Raw genomic sequence first — 18,311 nt, forward strand, 5'->3', positions numbered from 1 at the left:
GCTTCTGATGCACATTAAAATTTGAGACCCACTACTCTACCATATAAAAGCAGATACTGAGTTTGGGGTAGGCAACTAATTGTTTATGCTATGCCTAGACATTTTCTAATTAAAGATATTTTCTAATTAAAAGTACTTTTCTTTAGAGATCATAACAAAATGAAAGCAAATACAGTTAAAACAAAACGAACAAAAAACCAAACATATAAAAAGCACAAGAAGAACAAGAAAATGTTAATGTACAGAGGGGAATAAAATCTTAACATGTTTGAGAAAATGGAAAGAGGCAGATGTGGTAACTATTTTATAACAGGAAGTTACAACGTGTGTATAGACAGATGTAAGAATAAAGAGATCCAACTTACTACCACAGAATCCCAGAGAGACTGAGGACTTAGTGACTTCAAGTAAAAGGGAGAATAAAGTTGAAAATTAAAGATCAAAATGAGAAATGCTTGAAAGTCTATATTCACAGGTCTATTCACCAACCCTCATTCACTCTCGCCACGGAGAGAATGTGGCAATGGTATATACCACCCTAAGCAAGGTGTAAGAGCTTTTTTCTGTTTAAAAGATAACAGAAACTTCTAGAGATTCAAAAACAATATTCATGGAGGAGGAGAGGTTGAAAAAAAAACATTGAAAATGGAAGGTACTGGATCTCTACCGTTTTCCTATTCCTTCTGCAGCAGATATCAGCAGTCAGAAAGCTAAACGGCAAGGTACATATCACTTCTTTTCTCCATATCCAGCTTTGTTTGGAAGATCATGTGTTACTTTGGTAAATAAAAATTTTACTAGAAAAACAACAATGAATCCTTCAGGTCAACAAATATTTTCTTACTGCGCCAGTTTGCCAGTAGGGGCGCTGGAAATAGTGAACATTCTAAACACATCTGGTTGATTGGACTCTCCAAAGGAGTTAACATCATTTAGTGGAAAGAGAGACAGAGAGAGAGCGAGAGAGAAACAGAAAAGACACCATAAAGAAAAAACAAGTTTGACTCGCCCTCATTTGTACTCTGTACCGCTTCCTGCTTCCTGGCGAGGCCGCCCCGGGGGCGGCCACTTCCCTGTTAATGACCAAGTTCCAGCTGGTTTCGACCTCCCAGTTCCTCGCGGCCCTGAACCTCAGAACCAACGTTTTTGGAGCCTCCCAGGGATCAGAAAGGGAGCTGACAATCTCTCCGCGCTGCACTGGGGCGGCGGTCCCGCCTCGGGGTCTCAAGCCTCCCGCAGCTACGCGGAAGCGCCAGTCCGGGGACGAGGGCGGGAAGCCCGTTTGGAACTCAGGGTCTAGGTAAACGAAACCAGAGGCCACGGGTTTCGTCACCACGGTCTTTCGGATGTCTCTTTCCTGGTAACTTCAGGGAAGGTTGTGTAAGGAGCACTCTTGACTGCCAAGGGTCGGAAGCCGAGCATCGGCTCCGCGCCCGGGTTCCCCGAGCTCGTCTCACCGCAGGCAGCGCCGGAGCTGCGGCGGCCACAGGTTGGTGGGCGGCGTGCCCGGTCTCCTCCTGCGGGTGCCGGGCGCGGGGCTGGCGCGGGTTCCCAGGCCAGGCGGGGGGCACTGGGGGCTGCTTGGGAGCGAGGGGCGCGAGGGCCGGCGGGTTGCGTTTGCGCTGAGGTTGGGGGCGGGGGGCTCGGGCCCCAGTGGCCTCGGGAAGCGACCGCAGAAGCCGACCAGGGACTCAGCAGGGAGCCCGGCTGACCTAGTCCTATCCCGGCCCGTCCCAGGACCTTTCCAAGGCCAAGGTGTTTTCTGCCTGAAACCGCCTCGTAGGTTCGAATGCGCTTAGTCCATCTCTTAATACCGCGGAAGTGCGCTGGATCATGGCCAGAACCTGGGCTCAGCGGTATCTGCGAGCATTTAGGGGTATTCAGAGGGACGATTAATAGATCCTGCTAGCTGTCGTTGAACAGTCAGTATTAATGAGGAGTGTGGCTGCAGCCAAAACTATAGTAGGCACCCTGGGACACCAGACGAATTGGGAAGACAGGCGGTTTATCACATAGAGGCTAAAGCCAGTAGCTCAGGAGCCCACCTGCCTGACTTGAACCTGCCTCTACTACTTAATATCTGTGGACCCCCAGGCAGTTTCTTCCTACATGTTCCTTCCTTGGCTCATCTCTGAAACTGGGTAACGATCAAAAGTTACAAGAGTTAGAGTGTGACGTATAACTTTGGCACTGCAGAGTGTACTCAGTAAACATTAGATTTATTACTTTAAATATTTGAGCAAGTCCCTGATCCTCCAAGCTCACTGTCTGGTTCCCATGTGGTTTTATTTAGACAGCTATTCCAGCAAATCCTGGAATGGCCACTTCCCAGTTCCGGGAACAGGCAGTCAGTGTTTCTCCTAGTTGAGCAGTTTGAGATACATGGTTAGTGCAAGTGTCACTTGCTTAGTGTGAAGTATCAGGAGATTCAGGGTCCCCTTGTTCTTCCTGGAGCTTTCTTAACAATGGAACTTTCTCTTAATACCACCCTGGCGAGTATGACAATTGTAGGGCTTTGAACACTGAACAAACACAAGGAAATGAAAAATAAATGAAAAGGGAAGTGAGTGGGTTTCTGCAGTTGGATAGAAGTGTCACATGAAACAGCTGAGTCACAGATTAGCCAGCCTTCACATCTGTAAGGTAACTGTCCTTTCTGACTGAAGGGAGTGAAATAATACTGTACACAACTATTGAATCAGCAAGCACCAATTAAGCGTCTTGTCCTGACAGGCCATGCTCTGGCCTTTGAGAGCTTAGACAGGAAACCTGTAAGAACTGTTCCCTGTTCACCTCTCCATCCTCTGGTCCAGTGATCTCTCTCCTTCTATGCTCTGTGACCCACAGATCTTTATTCCCTTGAATGAGCCAAGCTCCCTCCCTCCAGCCTCAGGACTGCTACCTATGCAGTTCCCCCTGCCTCTAATGCCTCACCCCATCCAAATACACACCTCCATAGCCTAGTTGATTTTAAACTGCCTTTGGCTCTCAGATGTGACTTTCTGACAACCCCACTACACTATCTAAATTAGTGCCTCCATAACTCTTTTTATAGAACCATTATTTTTATTCATAGCACTAGTATTTGTAATAATATATTGTTAATTGTCTGCCATTTTGTTCTAGTGATTGTTATAGTGCCTTACATGCTCTGTGCCTTCAAGCAATATTCCTTGGAAAGAGGCACAAACTTTATAGTGAGTGACTATTTACAGACACATTTATATGTGTATATGTGCATTTATATATGTGTACATGAGTGTGTATACTCTACTGCATTTTCTTTAATAGTGCTAAATTTTAAAAAACCAAAGCATTGTAGTTAAGCAGTGCTAACTATTGTGCTTTACATTTTTCAAATTTTTCAAATAGTAAGTACTTACAAAAAACTCTTGCCTGGCCTAGTAAAAAAAACAAATAGGCAGCAGTAAATCTGAAATTCCTGCTCTCTGCCTTACATAAGAAAAACACCATAAAGATAGTCTCTTCACAAATTTCTCTGAAAATTGGCAATTTGGGATAATGTCTTTTTTTTTTTTTTTCCAGTGAATCAAGGACATGACTGCAAAGGAAATGAATCGTGAATCATTCATATGAGCTAGTTACTGAGCCGTATGACATTAAGTAACCATTAACCTCTCTGGCCTTAGTTTCCTCATTTTTAAGGAGGAAAGGGAACAACACAAATTTGTGAAAGAGCTCTCAGTTGTCAGGAAAGGCTCTTCAGGAGTAATAAAGCAACCAAACTAGGATAGCTGACATAAAGATTAGTTTATGTGTCTTTGGTCTCTTTGGTTTAGTTGCTAGTTTTGTACAACACTTGACCACCTCTCTCTCTGTTGGTCCCAGCTGATGAAATGTCTACGTTGTTCTTCAAGGTTTACTATGAAATGCTATCCCAATGTGGTTCTGAGCATATTTGTTTTGATTTCTTGAATCTAAAATACAGAAGTGGTATTTTATAGGCAGAGTCTCTCTTATCAGGTTCCTTGCACTGATGATGGCCTCAGCCACCCCACTTCGGTCCCCTGTCTTGGACATACGTGTACTGGTATATTCAAATCCTCACCAACATCTTGGCCACTGTTTGTGTGAACCCATCTGTTTTTGCTCTGCTTGTGTTTTACCAAAACCACAGTTCAACAGATGAAGTGCTTTTGACCTTAGGTGTTAACCTTTCTAAATGCATAAAATTTACCTACAAACATAAGCTGAACAACATGGAAATTGCTTGATTTGTGACTTACCTCAGCAAGGGTTGGGTTCTCCGCTAGCTCTGTCTAATTCCTCCTCTCCCCCTAGTCTAGTATCTCATTTTCATTTATTCATAGGAAGTTAGGGATATAGAATTCTGGGATTGTGTTTAGAGCAGTAAAGTTTTGTTAAAATAATTAAGGACACATATCTCCATTTTGGGACTCTGAGAAAAATTGTCAACTGGCTTGGTTTTTGGCAGTTAAGTAAAATTGGATAAGTAACCCAAATCTAGTTTATGCCTAGTTCATAGGCTTAGTAGTTTCAGGATCTTTCAGAATTAGGGATGTTTCCCCTTTGGGTTGCAGGTTATACTTTAATATTTTTGACGAAATAAGATAGAAATTTCAGAACCCCAAGAGATGGGTCAAAGGGTTTCCTGTAATATGAATTGTGGAGCCACAACTGGATATCACGTGCACTATTTCCCCTTCACCCGGGTGGTAGAGGTTTATGATTATCTAGTATCCCATAGCACCAATAGAATAAGTCGTAATGGTGTCTGATAGAATAAATTTAACAGATACATGCTTATATGTATAGTATATGATGCCTTAATTTCCTCAGAAGCTCTCATTTAACAAGTTAGGATAAGTGTGTAGTAATCAGATTGTAATTTGGAATTCTGTATTTGTCCTGAAGTAATTATGATTCCAGTGGTACAATGTATAATATGACTTCATTAGAGTTCTTTTTCTTTTAGTACAGGATAAATATGATTTTCTTGCAAGTCTTGCTGTGATTTGTTTCTTACTAGGAGTAGTGGAAGACATTATTTAAAAGTTATAATATTAAATTAATTAACTAATAAATTAATTCATCCAGGACACACAGCCCGATCATTCCCAAAACTGAGTGATGTTATGTCTTGTAATAGAACCATTAAGTTTGAGAAAACCAGAACATCCTTAAAACAGCAAAGGAGAGCAGACAGGGATGAACATGGGGGATGTCTTTAGTCCACAAGTGCGTTATTCTGCCTGTGGCACACATACAGGTTCAACTGTCACTTCACATTTTGCACCAGAGCTTATGATGTAACATTTTTCATGCTTGAGATATTAGGAACTTGTGAAAATTCTAAAAACTACAGGAAAATGAGGACCCAGATTATACTGCAGTAGTTTTGCCAACAGGTACTCATCCTCACAAAACTATAGTTTAAGACTCAAGATATTGTGACCAAGTAGGAAGGAAAGAGTAAATACAAACAAATGAGCTCTGTTTGAGTCTGTTTCACTTCCTTTTCTTTGACTTCTGTGCAAGGAGAGAATTATCTCTGGCTTCATGAAAAGTAAATACTCATATTCATAGTTGGTACTCATTCTGCAAGGACTTGGGTACTTATTGCTCCATTGCTTAAGAGCCTCCACCTGTTCCTAATGTTATGCCTAGCACTCGTGTATGAATTCCCTCTCTTTCTAGCACATTCTTTATTTCTGACTGGCACTGAATTTCCCAGGCTCAAACAACTAAATGCTAAGAAGAAATATATTTTAAATTAAAACTAATTTTTTTTTTCCTCTCAGATGTATAGACTTGCCCTCCAGAAACTATGGAATTTTTTTGCCAATTCAGTGATTTGTTCACAAAACTAAATTGTTTATTTCTAAAAATTAGACCTCAGGTATTATTTCGGATTTTTCCTTGAGCTGAGCGCCCTTCTGACATTTTAGGCAAGGCAGGAATGACTGAAACAGTAGTCCCTTAAAATTGCTAAGTTGATTGAAGGACCATATAACATTTTTTTAAAAAACTAATCATATTATGAAGTGGTCCTATGAGAAACAGTAGTTAAGTAAAATCTTGAGCTGTTTAGTCCAGGATGTTAACTAAGGGATACTATGCATTTCTACTCCAGAAATGGAGTAGTTTTTAAATGTTTTATGTATGTTAGGGTATTGAAGATAATGGGTATGAATTTTAATATACAGTCTTTGATCACAGAACTGCATGTTGACAAAAGTAATCATGGTCTATTGTATATAAGAATTTAGTCTCCTTTCTTAGTTGTCCTTCATATGATAGAACATAAAACACAATAATGGCCTTTGAAAACTTTTGGTATGCTTTTGTTACATGTGTTTATTAGCTTATTGTTCACCTTCTTGAATAACTGCAGAAAAACATAAATCTTAATCTTTTTGTTCTTTTGTCCTGAGGAGGTCCATAGCACTTGGTTTCTGACCAGTTAATGCTAACAGGGTAGTATTGTTCTAAGAAAATCCAGGAAGTCAAATCTGTAACAAAAAACATATTTTTAAATTTATTCCAGGGCCAAGAAAACCCATTACTGAACTCCTTGAGTATATATAATTAAGAGGTGACTGTAATTGGAATATTCTTAAAAGTTTTACTATATTATTAAATTTTATGCTTATAACAGGCAATGATAAATCGATAACTTAGAAAAGGAGAAAAGGGATATGGTTTCCTCTTGGGAACATTGGATTTTAGTTAAGGATATGGAAGGATCAGTTGACTTTTATTTACCATTTAGGATAACACAGTAGAAGGAGCTAGTAAAGGGGCAGCAAAAACTGGAGAAGGCCTGGGAAGGGTGGAGCCAATTCATATTAGTGTGTGGGTCCCAGATAAAACAACTGAGTAGCAAGTTTTTGCCTAATGTGTTAATTGTAATTAACAGGCAGATAGGGGTTGGGATTTAAAGTAGAGAGATAGGAAAAGTAGTGACTGGATAATTGTGGGAAAGACTAGGATGGGATCAAGGCAGTAGAAGGCAGAAGTATTGAGTATAATGTTTTTTATCATTATTTTTCTGTAGAAATAAGCAAGACAAAGTTTCAGTTGGATTATCATGGTGTTACAGCTACTATAACCCCTGAGTATATGTTTTTAGGCTAAAATCATGTATTGATACACAAACAGGGGGTCAGGCCTTCTCAAATTTGTTGCTGAAGCTGGGCAGAACATGTCCTCAGGCCCTGGAATTTCCAGAGATATTTACAGCAGTGTGACCTGATAGCTAACCTTTTTCCTTCTCCTGCTGGACCACGCCTGCAGCCCAGCCCTACAGCTGGATGCTGGATTGCACGCTCCCTGTAGATTGTGTAGGTTGGAAGGCTCCAGTTTTTAACTGGAGGGCCTTGGGTTCACAGTGTTTCTGTCTTTCTGCCTCATTGAACCCTCTCTTCCCAAGATTTTTAGAAATTGTTCACCATCCTGGACTGACCTACAACTTGTAAAATCCTACTCAGAAACATAGCAGCGGGGAATACAGTCAAGACTGAAGGGTTTAAATGACCAGATTCTGGAAGACTAGATGAATAGAGGAATATCTCATGTGTATATAGTTTCAGAGTATCTTGTTTCAACTGTCATATTTGAATTATATATTTATATCAGGTCTTCTTTTTCAGAACTGTTTAAATCATGGACAAACAAAGTAAGTAATTTAAGTGTTCACTTTCCACCTATAATGTTAAATCTCTTGTTAATGTGTTATTTGTCATAATGTTCTATTCAGTTTCTGAAAGGATATAATTTGCTTTGTGTTGTTTATGTTCCAGAATCCTAAGTCTGGGCCAGTGTTTTGGCTATAGAGAAGATGTACACAAATATCCATGACCACTAATTTTTCCTTTAAAAATAAAAAAGCCTTCGATAAACCTAAGAAATTTTAGGCTTACTGGGAAATATGTTGTATAATTTATATTACATTTCATCTGAATTACATTTCATCTGAATCAAGCTTCCCTTTTCTTTGTGCATTTTATATACAGAAAGACTGTTCCTATCATATTGTTTAACAAACAATGACTTTAATATGCCAGGACATTGTAATAAAATGCTCAGATACATCCCCAATATATATCTCATAAAATACACATGTGAATAGGTTTAAATAAATACAACTTTATTTTATGGCTTTTTTTTTTCAAGAAGATTCTAAATAAGATGAGTATTAACCAAACATGTAAAAAAAGACTTTTTCTGAAGAGAAAAAAAATCCTATGGGAAAAATAGGGAAAACAAAATCCTGTTTTCTGAAGGATCTCTATTCTCTATGTTTGTTTAGATAGCTAAAGAGATGTTTATCTCTACCACAATGCCAGCCTTGCTACATATACTAGATACTCTTTAGGACCAGAAACCTTGACTTTCCTTCACGAAGTTTCATGATTTTTCTTAATGCTTGCTGTACTAATTTAATTGTATTAACAATACTTACTTTACTTTTTAAACGTAAATTTATATAGTATTAAGCTATTTTCTTTGCTACAAAAATAGGATGCTTCAAATCACTTAAAAAAATCATTGGGTCATGGTGACAATTAACCTTTTAACTCTTCAGCTTCCTATATACAAATGCATGTGTTTGTATGTATATGTGTGCATAAATTGAAATAGAATGTATGTATGTATATAAATATAGAGAGAAATAATAATAACTTGTTGACAGTATGAAATTCCTGTGATTTTTGTAAGTTATTCTAAGTTGCATTTCACAAATGCAGAAATCCATCCATAATTCATATGCTCTCTGATCTACTTGAGCACTCGCCCATGCATTTATTTTCTCTTTGTATAAATTCCCCTGGAATTCCTGAAACCAGGATCATTGCTCTAGTACCAAAACCCCAGGGATTATGAGCTCCTAATTTCTTGAATATGTCAACTCCTTGATATGTGTGTATATTTACTCTTGTTTAAACAGTGGTACCTGTTAAGAGGTGCCAAAATGTGACATATCACTTAAGGATGGGTCTTTAAGTCTTTCAAGGCCCATGATACATACAGGAAATGTGTCAGATTGAAAGTTTGGTCAACTTTTTCTTCTGCACCGTTGCCATGTCCCCATTATTCAAAAATAAACTATTTTGAATTTACAGTTAATAAGCCATAGGGAAGAGACGAGAATATGGTGTAAGTGTAGTGTCCACTAGACCATAAATTCCATGAAGGCAGAGCCAGTGTAGCCGGAGAGCCTAACTGAGGGTGACACAGGAGATGCTAGTACGAAATATTTATTTTCTGGCCAGGGTGCTTGCTAAAGGAATGATTAGGTAAACACAAATATGAAGAACTAGGAAACTGAACCATTTGTACATACATATTAAAGATTATTCAAACTACATTGATTAGCAGATAACAAAAGTTAGTATGTTTATTTATTGTAACTAAGTCAGTTATGATTTTTGTAGTTCAAAATCAGTCAAATACTGGGAATTTCCTATAGTTCAAACTTAATGGGGTAGTTTCAGAGTAAGCATAAAAAGGATATTTAAATACTGAATTGCATGTATTATTTTAAATATTTAAAACATAATTCTTATAGCAACAATTATAGATATCTTTAAAATCACCTATTATCCTTCTATTACCAAACCCACATCCAACTAGGTTCATTTATCTCCTTCTTCACAGTCTATGTAGTTGTTTTTTTTTTAACATTTTTATTGGAGTATAATTGCTTTACAATGTGTGTTAGTTTCTGCTTTATAACAAATTGAATCAGTTATACATATACATATGTCCCCATATCTCTTCCCTCTTATGTCTCCCTCCCTCCCACCCTCCCTATCCCTGAGAAAACCATAATTCAAAAAGAGTCTATGTAGTTTTGAAACAATCTATTTTTCCTAGTAACAACAAAATCAGTGTATGGGAGAGAACACTCATCAGGCATATTTGAAAACTAGAAATTCAGCCCCAGTAATTAGCTGCCTATTTTATCAGAAGGGAATTTGTTTGAAACAAGATTCTACTGCAGACTAACTCTGATAACAGGCATAGCTTTTGTTAAGTGAAGAATTCACTTTGTTTCAATACAACACAGGAGCATATAAATGAAATTATCTAAGAACAATGCATTTTTTTTTCTGATATGTATTTTTTTAAGAAGATATATGTTTACCTCTCCTTGAATTGCAGATGTGCAAATGAATGATCCTCACCCAGGAACACAGTTGCCAGGCGGGTATCCCCCTGAACATCCTCCGGCAGCTTTCCCAGGTAAAACACTGGCTTAAAGAATAAAAAAACAAAATTTATGAGTTATTGATATTCCCCAAAGGGTGTGTGTGTGTCTGTCTGTCTGTCTGTCTGTCTCTGTATTTTAATAGTGTCTTTTACTAAAAGTTCAATAATGAAATTTGTAGCCTAGTTCTGGATATTTTTCTTTGACTATACGTTATCATAAACATCATTAAAATATTTTTTATTTATACAGAATAGTAAAAGTGTTGTGTTAATAAAAACAGTAATGAATTGACATTTAGCAAATAAGATATAAGGTTGCACATAAATTAAACCCCAAAATACACATATTAAGTAACAGATTTTATCGATTCTCCATTCGTTCTGAAAATTATCGTCATGCAGTCACATTTAGGAGATTTATCTCTGGGTGTTTTTGAGTCATTTATTATCTAGGGTTAATTATGTTAAGTGATTGTCATGCAAAAGAGATGACTGCTTAAGCCTGGAAGCTTCAAGCAATAGAAACATAGCTACCTGGGATAATTCTCATTTTTATTTTGTAACATACAAAAATGTGAAACCTTTGCTTTTATATACATGCCTTGCCTTTCTAAGAAAAGTAACTGAGTCATATCACTACAAACCAAGTAATATATTATTTCTTTTGAACCACTGCATAGAAGACTTCAGAGATTTTCATTTAGACAAATGCAGTTATCAACATTATCAGAACTTGGGCTTCCCTGGTGGCTCAGTGGTTAAGAATCCTCCTGCCAATGCAGGGGACATGGGTTCAGGCCCTGGTCCAGGAAGATCCCACATGCCACGGAGCAACTAAGCCCGTCACACCCACTGAGCCTGCACTCTAGAGCCCGCGAGCCACAACTGCTGAGCCCGTGTGCCACAACTACTGAAGCCCATGCGCCTAGAGCCCATGCTTCGTAACAAGAGAAGCCACCACAGTGAGAAACCCGCACACTGCAACGGAGAGTAGCCCCCGCTCTCCGCAACTAGAGAAAAGCCCGCGCGCAGCAGCAAAGACCCAACGCAGCCAGAAATAAAATAAAATAAAATAAAAAACGTTACCAGAACTTTACCAAATGGCAGAGTTCATGGTGCACCTACATTTGCAAGTAGGCTGGCTACCCACATCTTGAGAGACCATCCTGAGGACTTAGGATCAAAAGGAGTCTTGTTTGGCCAGAAGGGTGTATGCATTTTTTATTCTACTCTGAGCAAACAAATCTGTTTAGGAGCTGAATGGCTTGTTTAGTTGTGTAGCCAGAAACCTCAGTGGAGCCTGGATCTCATCCAGATGTTTGCATTTAAACGAATGCGAGGTAGAAAGACTCCCAAGGCTCTAAGATGATAGTTCTCAAAGGTGCCTATACTTAAGTATTACTTGTAAACTGCTGAAAACACTAGTACCAGGGCACTATCCCAGGAAAACTGAAACAGAAGCTCTGGTTGTGGGACCCCAGGATTGGTCATTTTTTAATTTCGCAGGTGATTCTAACGTGCAGCCAGGGCTGAGAACTGCTGCTCTCAATTTTTAAATGGTTGGTGTTTGAAGAATTATTAGCAAGTCTATAGTATGCACCCAAGGCACTTGGAGGATATTTTAATCCACCCATGGCTAAATAATAGTAGGCGATACATAATTAAGTTATAATGAGACTTGAGAGTCTGTGAGAAAAATAGCTCAAATTTATTTCTCAAGTCGAAGGCCAGTATAGCACAGGTCTTTTATGACAGTGATGCTAACAATAGTAATAGATTAAAACTGAGAGTTTATTGTGCCTAATGTGAATTAACTCATTTAATTCTCAGACAATATTATGGGGTAAATACTATTAATTATCACCATTATGCAAGTGGGAAAACTGGCATAGAGAGGCTGGATCAGGCTTCAAGTTCTGGCTTCTGTACTTAATAGTTGTGTTGTGGTTTTAAGCAAGTTGCTGTACCTCCAAGCCTCAGTTCTTATCTATAAAATGGGCATAATATTTTCTAATTCAGGCGTTTTGGAGATTAAATGAGAGTATGTGTAAAGCAACTAGCACAATGCCTTACAATTAATAAATGACAAATATTTGCTATTATATTAATAATATATTAAATCAATTGGGCTTTAGGTAAATTAAATTTCAGGTAATTCTATATGCTTAATCCATTGATTTGGGAAATAATTACCCTCTCTAAGAATCTCGTGAAGGTTTAATAATGCTAATAATGTAACCAATTAATTCACATCTCCTCCCCCTCACTGGCTTGCCTGTGGTTTCATCTTTGCACTGTAGTCAGTGATGTTTAAAAATAGTTATCTGTTAATATTACAGACAGTACCCAATGGGTACATCATTGGCTTCCTTTTGCTTTCAGGATAAAGACCAAAATGCTTAGTTTGGTCCACCAAACCCAAGGGGCTCCCCTGCCTTCTCCTTATCTGTCTCTTAAGATTGTCTCTCCTGTTCAGGTAGACTGGCCTTTTTGCAGATTTTTAAATGCACTGTGTTTGTTACTATCCCAGGGCTTCTTTCTGAAATATTCATTCCCTGCTGCCCACCTACTCAACTCCTTTGTATCCCTCAGATCTCAGCTGACGGTGGTCCTCAGGGAGGCTGTCCCAACTCCCTCCCTCTGTCTCTCCCCATCTAAACGCCCTCCTTTGGCCCATAAAACCCTGGTCCCTCCCTTCAAAGTGCTTGTCTCTGATTTTAGTTAATCACTTACTGACACTGGTGTTGTAGATCCCTAGAGTAAGGGTGAGTGTAAAATTCTCTCTCCCATTAGGCAATGAGGGCAGGGGTTGCATTTGCATTTCCCATTTTAAATCCCAGTGCTTGGTACTCCTAAAAACTTTGCAAGATATCACACAGATCCTGGAACTCAGTCTTCTGTTTAAAATCCCTAAAGCCTGTCAATCACACTTGGAATAAAATCCACACTCCTTATTAAGGGGCTCTCAAGATGAATTGATCCTATTTCTTTACTGACAGCTGTTTCTGTTCTTCCTCTCCCTTATAACGTCCCTCTCTTTCTCAAACATGTCAGATTTATTCCTAAAGTCAGAGATTTTGTATTTAGTATTCCTGCCTCCTGGAATATTTCTTACCACATCTTCACACACACTTTTTCCCTTCTCAACTTTTAGGTGTCAACCATAAATTTTATCTATCTAAAGTAATTGGTTGATACCTTGCCCTTTTCCCCATGTATTTTCTCCATCAGGTCAATCTGAAATCTTTTTTTAAAATTTATTTTCTGTCTCCTAGAAGTTGCCTCTAAGCTCCCTGAGAGCAGGTTGCCTTGTTGATAGCTGTATCCTCTGATTCTAGACCCAATCACATTATAGATCATCTGTAAATATTTATTCATTTAAGAGGGAATAAGTTATAAAACTATACTTAAAAGACATTGCTATGAGGTTTAGTCTGTCTTCTGAGTCTTACTTTTTATTGTTGTATGTATTTTGTCGTCAGTATTCCACTTAAAAGTATTTACAATTTTCCTGCTCTAAGTGTTAAATTTTGCATAGCCTTAACTGTTAAAATATTGTGGGACACAGTTCTTTGCAACTACATCCTCCATTCCTGTGGAACAGCTACTCTGCAGACTATTCATTTAAGTTATAAAGTTATGAAGCTTCATATTTGTAATCACAAATTCATGTGGAATAGAGTATATACTCATTTCTTCCTCTACTGTGCTTAATAAGTACTTGAGACAATTTTGCCTACTATAAGGTTTTACCTTCCTTGGTTCTCAAACTGTATTTTCGAGAGAGCTTAGGGTGCCAAACTGTGAAATTTACATTTGTGACCTAATATCATAACTTAACTTTTTTTTTTTTTTCACGTGGAGGGTTTTAACACCCATGGTGTTAAAACTTCAGGCAAATTGTTAACCCAGAGGAGTATCTGGGCAGTACTGGAAGGAATGACATACCCTTACCACTATACTAGGGTTTCTCAACAAAGATACTACAGTATTTCAGGATGGATAATTCTTTTTCTTTTTTCAAGGCACCGTTCTGGTCCTTGTAGGATATTTAACAGCATCCCTGGCTTCTACCCACCAGATGCCAGTATTCCCTTCCCTTCAATTATGACAGCCAGAAGGGTCTCCAGACCTTGCCAAATATGCCATGAGGGGACAAAACCACTATCAGTTCTATACAGATAAGAAATGTCACATGTTGGAATTCTAGAATTATCATTTTTTACAGGGTGGTTTGGTCCTAGAAATGCTGACTCAAAGCCTTTATTCTGGGCTTTCTACTCAATGCCATCCCTCTTTTCCTGGAAGCCATTCCAGAATTTTTATGTACCTGATTCTAGAGCGTTGTTGACTTTCTTTCACTTTATTAGATTTCAAGCATATTTTCACCTGAGTTTTGAATGATAAGGGTAAGGCTGTGGGGCAACTCTAAACACAGCCTAAAACCCTCAGAATAGGAGTGGACCTGAAACCACAGGTATTTCATTGAAAAGTCACTGAGAGAGAAAAACACAAACCTTAAGCTTCATAGAAACAGGATTTCTAAGTAGAAATTGTAGTTTGTAGATAGCTGGGTGATCCTAAAAGAGTTGAAGTTTGCATTTTTCTCTGCAGTTACAAATAATTTCACATGTTCATATTTCAGGACCTCCAGGATATACTGGCTATCCTGGCACCCAGGCTGGCTATCCAGTCCCGCCAGCTGGCTATTCAGGTGCTGGCCCAGTCGGCTTTCCTGTCCCATACCAACCAGTGACTAGTCAGCCAGGCGCACCTGCAGGGGTACCATGGATGCCAGCACCATCACCTCCATTAAACTGTCCACCCGGATTGGAATATTTGACTCAGGTAATTCAATGCATAAAAGACTCATTAAAAACAAAACTGTGCTTCCAGTTTACTTAATGAGATTAACAACTGGCTAATTCACAAAAGTCTGAAATGGTAAAACAACATGTTTTGCTTACAGATTACTCTAATTCTTCTAGGTCAGGTTTACTTTTAAAGCAAAATGAAAATGTCTTAGGAAATTGTATTTTCTATGATCTTGAATATAATCTGCAATAATAGCTAATAGCAAACCTTTATTAAGCTTCCAGGCTTTGTTCCTAAGTATAATTCATGTACTTACTCATTTAAATTCTTTTTTAAAAATTCTGTGATATACAAGTGCTCTAATTATCACCATTTTACAGAAGAAGAAACTGAGGTCCAGAGAAGTTACATAATTTGCTTAACATCAAAATGCAGAGGAATTGGGAATGGCTTTTTACTTCTGGAACCTTAGTTCTGGATCCTGCCCTTTAATCCCAATACTGAATAATTTCCTAGGAGTTGGAAAGAACCATCAAACTCGATTTAGTGTTGATTTTCCGTAAGTGGTACCAAGAAAGGAGTTATTGATTTGTGTATAATATGACCTACCTTTCATTATACTTAAGAAAATTACATTTTTATGTTCCTTTTGTTCTTTGGAAGACCCAATTTTATTAATGCTACCAATAAGAAAAAAAAATTCCTGGATTTTAATGTACTACATGATAGCTTATCTCAGCAATGTGAGATTTAGTATTTGTCTGCCATTAGAAATCTGGTAGGTTAGTTTTCAGTAAATGAATTGTCTCTCTTGCACTGTCTGCACTAATTTAATTTACTACAATGCACTTGGGCAGCCTATAATATAAGAATTTTGCACTGTTGGTGGGAATGTAAATTGATACAGCCACTATGGAGAACAGTATGGAGGTTCCTTAAAAAACTACAAATAGAACTACCATATAACCCAGCAATCCCACTACTGGGCATATACCCTGAGAAAACCATAATTCGAAAAGAGTCATGTACCACAATGTTCATTGCAGCACTATTTACAATAGCCAGTATTTGAAAGCAACCTAAGTGTCCATCAACAGATGAATGGATAAAGAAGATGTGGCACATACATACAATGGAATATTACTCAGCCATGAAAAGAAACAAAATTGAGTTATTTGTAGTGAGGTGGATGGACCTATAGTCTGTCATACAGAGTGAAGTAAGTCAGAAAGAGAAAAACAAATACCGTATGCTAACACATATATATGGAATCTAAAAAAAAAAATATATGGTTCTGACGAACCTAGGGGCAGGACAGGATAAAGACGCAGACGTAGAGAATGGACTTGAGGACACGGGGAGTGGGAAGGTTAAGCTGGGACGAAGTGAGAGAGTGGCATTGACATATACACACTACCAAATGTAAAATAGCTAGCTAGTGGGAAGCAGCTGCATAGCACAGGGAAATCGTCTCGGTGCTTTGTGTCTACCTAGAGGGGTGGGATAGGGAGGATGGGAGGGAGACGCAAGAGGGAGCAGATATGGGGATATATGTATACATATGGCTGCTTCACTTTGTTATATAGCAGAAACTAACACACCATTGTAAAGCAATTATACTCCAATAAAGATGTTTAAAAAAAAAAAAGAATTTTGGTAGCTCCTAAGTTCTCTAAGAAATACCCTAAGCAGATTTTTTTTTTAAATTAGGCCCTTACAAAATATTTGGGGACGTTGTCACCTACTACAAATGATGATATCAAAAGGAAGAAAAAATGTTTAGATTTGTAGAAAAAAGCTCTTTAAATGGATGAAAAGGTCTTAATATTTCTTAGGCCCTCTGGAAGGAACATATTAACTTTAATTTTATATCTAGAAGTAATATAAACAATTATTAAATATTGATAAATGTTGATAATTGATTACATACATTCTTCTAAAATATAAGAACACTAATGTTAATTTGTTTGGCTTAATAACATATGGTTACAGCTTAATTTTTTTTATCATAATAGATAGATCAACTATTGATTCATCAGCAAATTGAACTTCTGGAAGGTATGTATTCATTGTATTTATCATATTTCTAGGAAGAGAGGACATTTATGCAGATAAAGGCATATCACCAACCACAGATATAACACCTTCAGTGATGCTGGATATTAAAACTGGTTATTTACAAATGTCTCTCTTCGTGATAATGAATTGATAAGGATTATCAGCAGCTCATTTCTTGAGTTAGGAGCCAAGTGGTAAAATACTATTATGCTGGACATCTCTCCTCATGATACAGACCCTAACTTAGAAGGAAACCAGTCAAAACTTACTGTTGTTCCCCCTTCTCTCTAGAAATCATTTCAGTGATTCTATCACTTTGCCTAACCTCTGTCCCTTCAACCGTTTTTTCCCCAGTTTGTGATGTCCTTGCAGTTGTCACAGAGCCACATGCAATAGTTCAGTTCCCTTAGTAAATATATTTCCAGAGCAAGTGAACTCTGAATTTGGATGGATGGGAATGTTTTGGAAAATTGCATTACTGCCCACAGTTTCTCTTGGGAGTCCAGAGGAACCCTATAAAACCCTTTTTTCCACAGGCTGTGGATATCACCTTGGGCACAGGGACACTGCACTGGAGGGTGTTGACCAGCCGGCCAAGAGGCCTGACTTCCTAGAATGCCACTGGTGCTCCTTTGAACAGGGCCTGACTCCTACAGCTGTTTCCTTAGGTCCAGTGCTCGTCAGGTGCAAAGTAAACTTAAGAAGCCACTAGATGTTTCAGGACTGCTGCCGGGGGAAAGGGAATCTGGGTAGATTCATGCACTACAGTATCCTCCTTATAGGTATAAAGAGGTCAGTGAAAACTCTAATAGATTTTAGAATATATCTATTAACTCTTTCTTCACATCTTTGCAAAGTTCTTTTCCATTGATAGAAATTATGTGAACTGTGCTACTGTAGAAATACGGTTGATATTTGGTTAGAATATATAATTGTTGCTTATTACACTTAAATTACTTGTAATGTACACTTAGATATTTAGAATGTTCTCATTTTCATTAGTTTGTTTATATTACATTTTCTCTGGAAAGGAACTCTTCATATGATAATTTATATTCTTAACTTTTTTAATGATTCATTTTAGGGAATTTATTCTTGATATTATAAAAAACAAAAAAACAGACACTATACATTATATAGCACTCCATTTATAGTTTTAAGGTTTATAAGTTTTATGTATATATTTGGAAATATATATGTATTAATCATGAAATATAAATTTCAAATTTAGTAGTTATAAA

The 18,311-nt window shown here is 37.9% G+C and overlaps 1 protein-coding gene across 2 annotated transcripts in view; it reads left to right on the plus strand.

The window, feature by feature from the left end:
• Positions 1–873: 873 nt before the first annotated feature.
• The window catches only part of PLSCR1 (phospholipid scramblase 1), a 31,056-nt gene continuing 13,618 nt past the window's right edge, over positions 874–18,311 (plus strand). The window contains exons 1-5 of one of the 2 annotated variants that reach the window (XM_067737568.1): positions 874–1,489; positions 7,635–7,660; positions 10,150–10,230; positions 14,843–15,045; positions 17,028–17,070. In XM_067737568.1, the coding sequence (XP_067593669.1) occupies positions 7,648–7,660; positions 10,150–10,230; positions 14,843–15,045; positions 17,028–17,070 (340 nt within the window). In that variant the 5' untranslated portion in view covers positions 874–1,489; positions 7,635–7,647. The remainder of the gene's footprint in view (positions 1,490–7,634; positions 7,661–10,149; positions 10,231–14,842; positions 15,046–17,027; positions 17,071–18,311) is intronic. The other variant, XM_067737567.1, reaches the window with a different exon arrangement.

Source organism: Pseudorca crassidens, chromosome 5 (genome assembly GCF_039906515.1).
Source record: "Pseudorca crassidens isolate mPseCra1 chromosome 5, mPseCra1.hap1, whole genome shotgun sequence".
Classification (NCBI taxonomy): Eukaryota; Metazoa; Chordata; class Mammalia; order Artiodactyla; family Delphinidae; genus Pseudorca; species Pseudorca crassidens.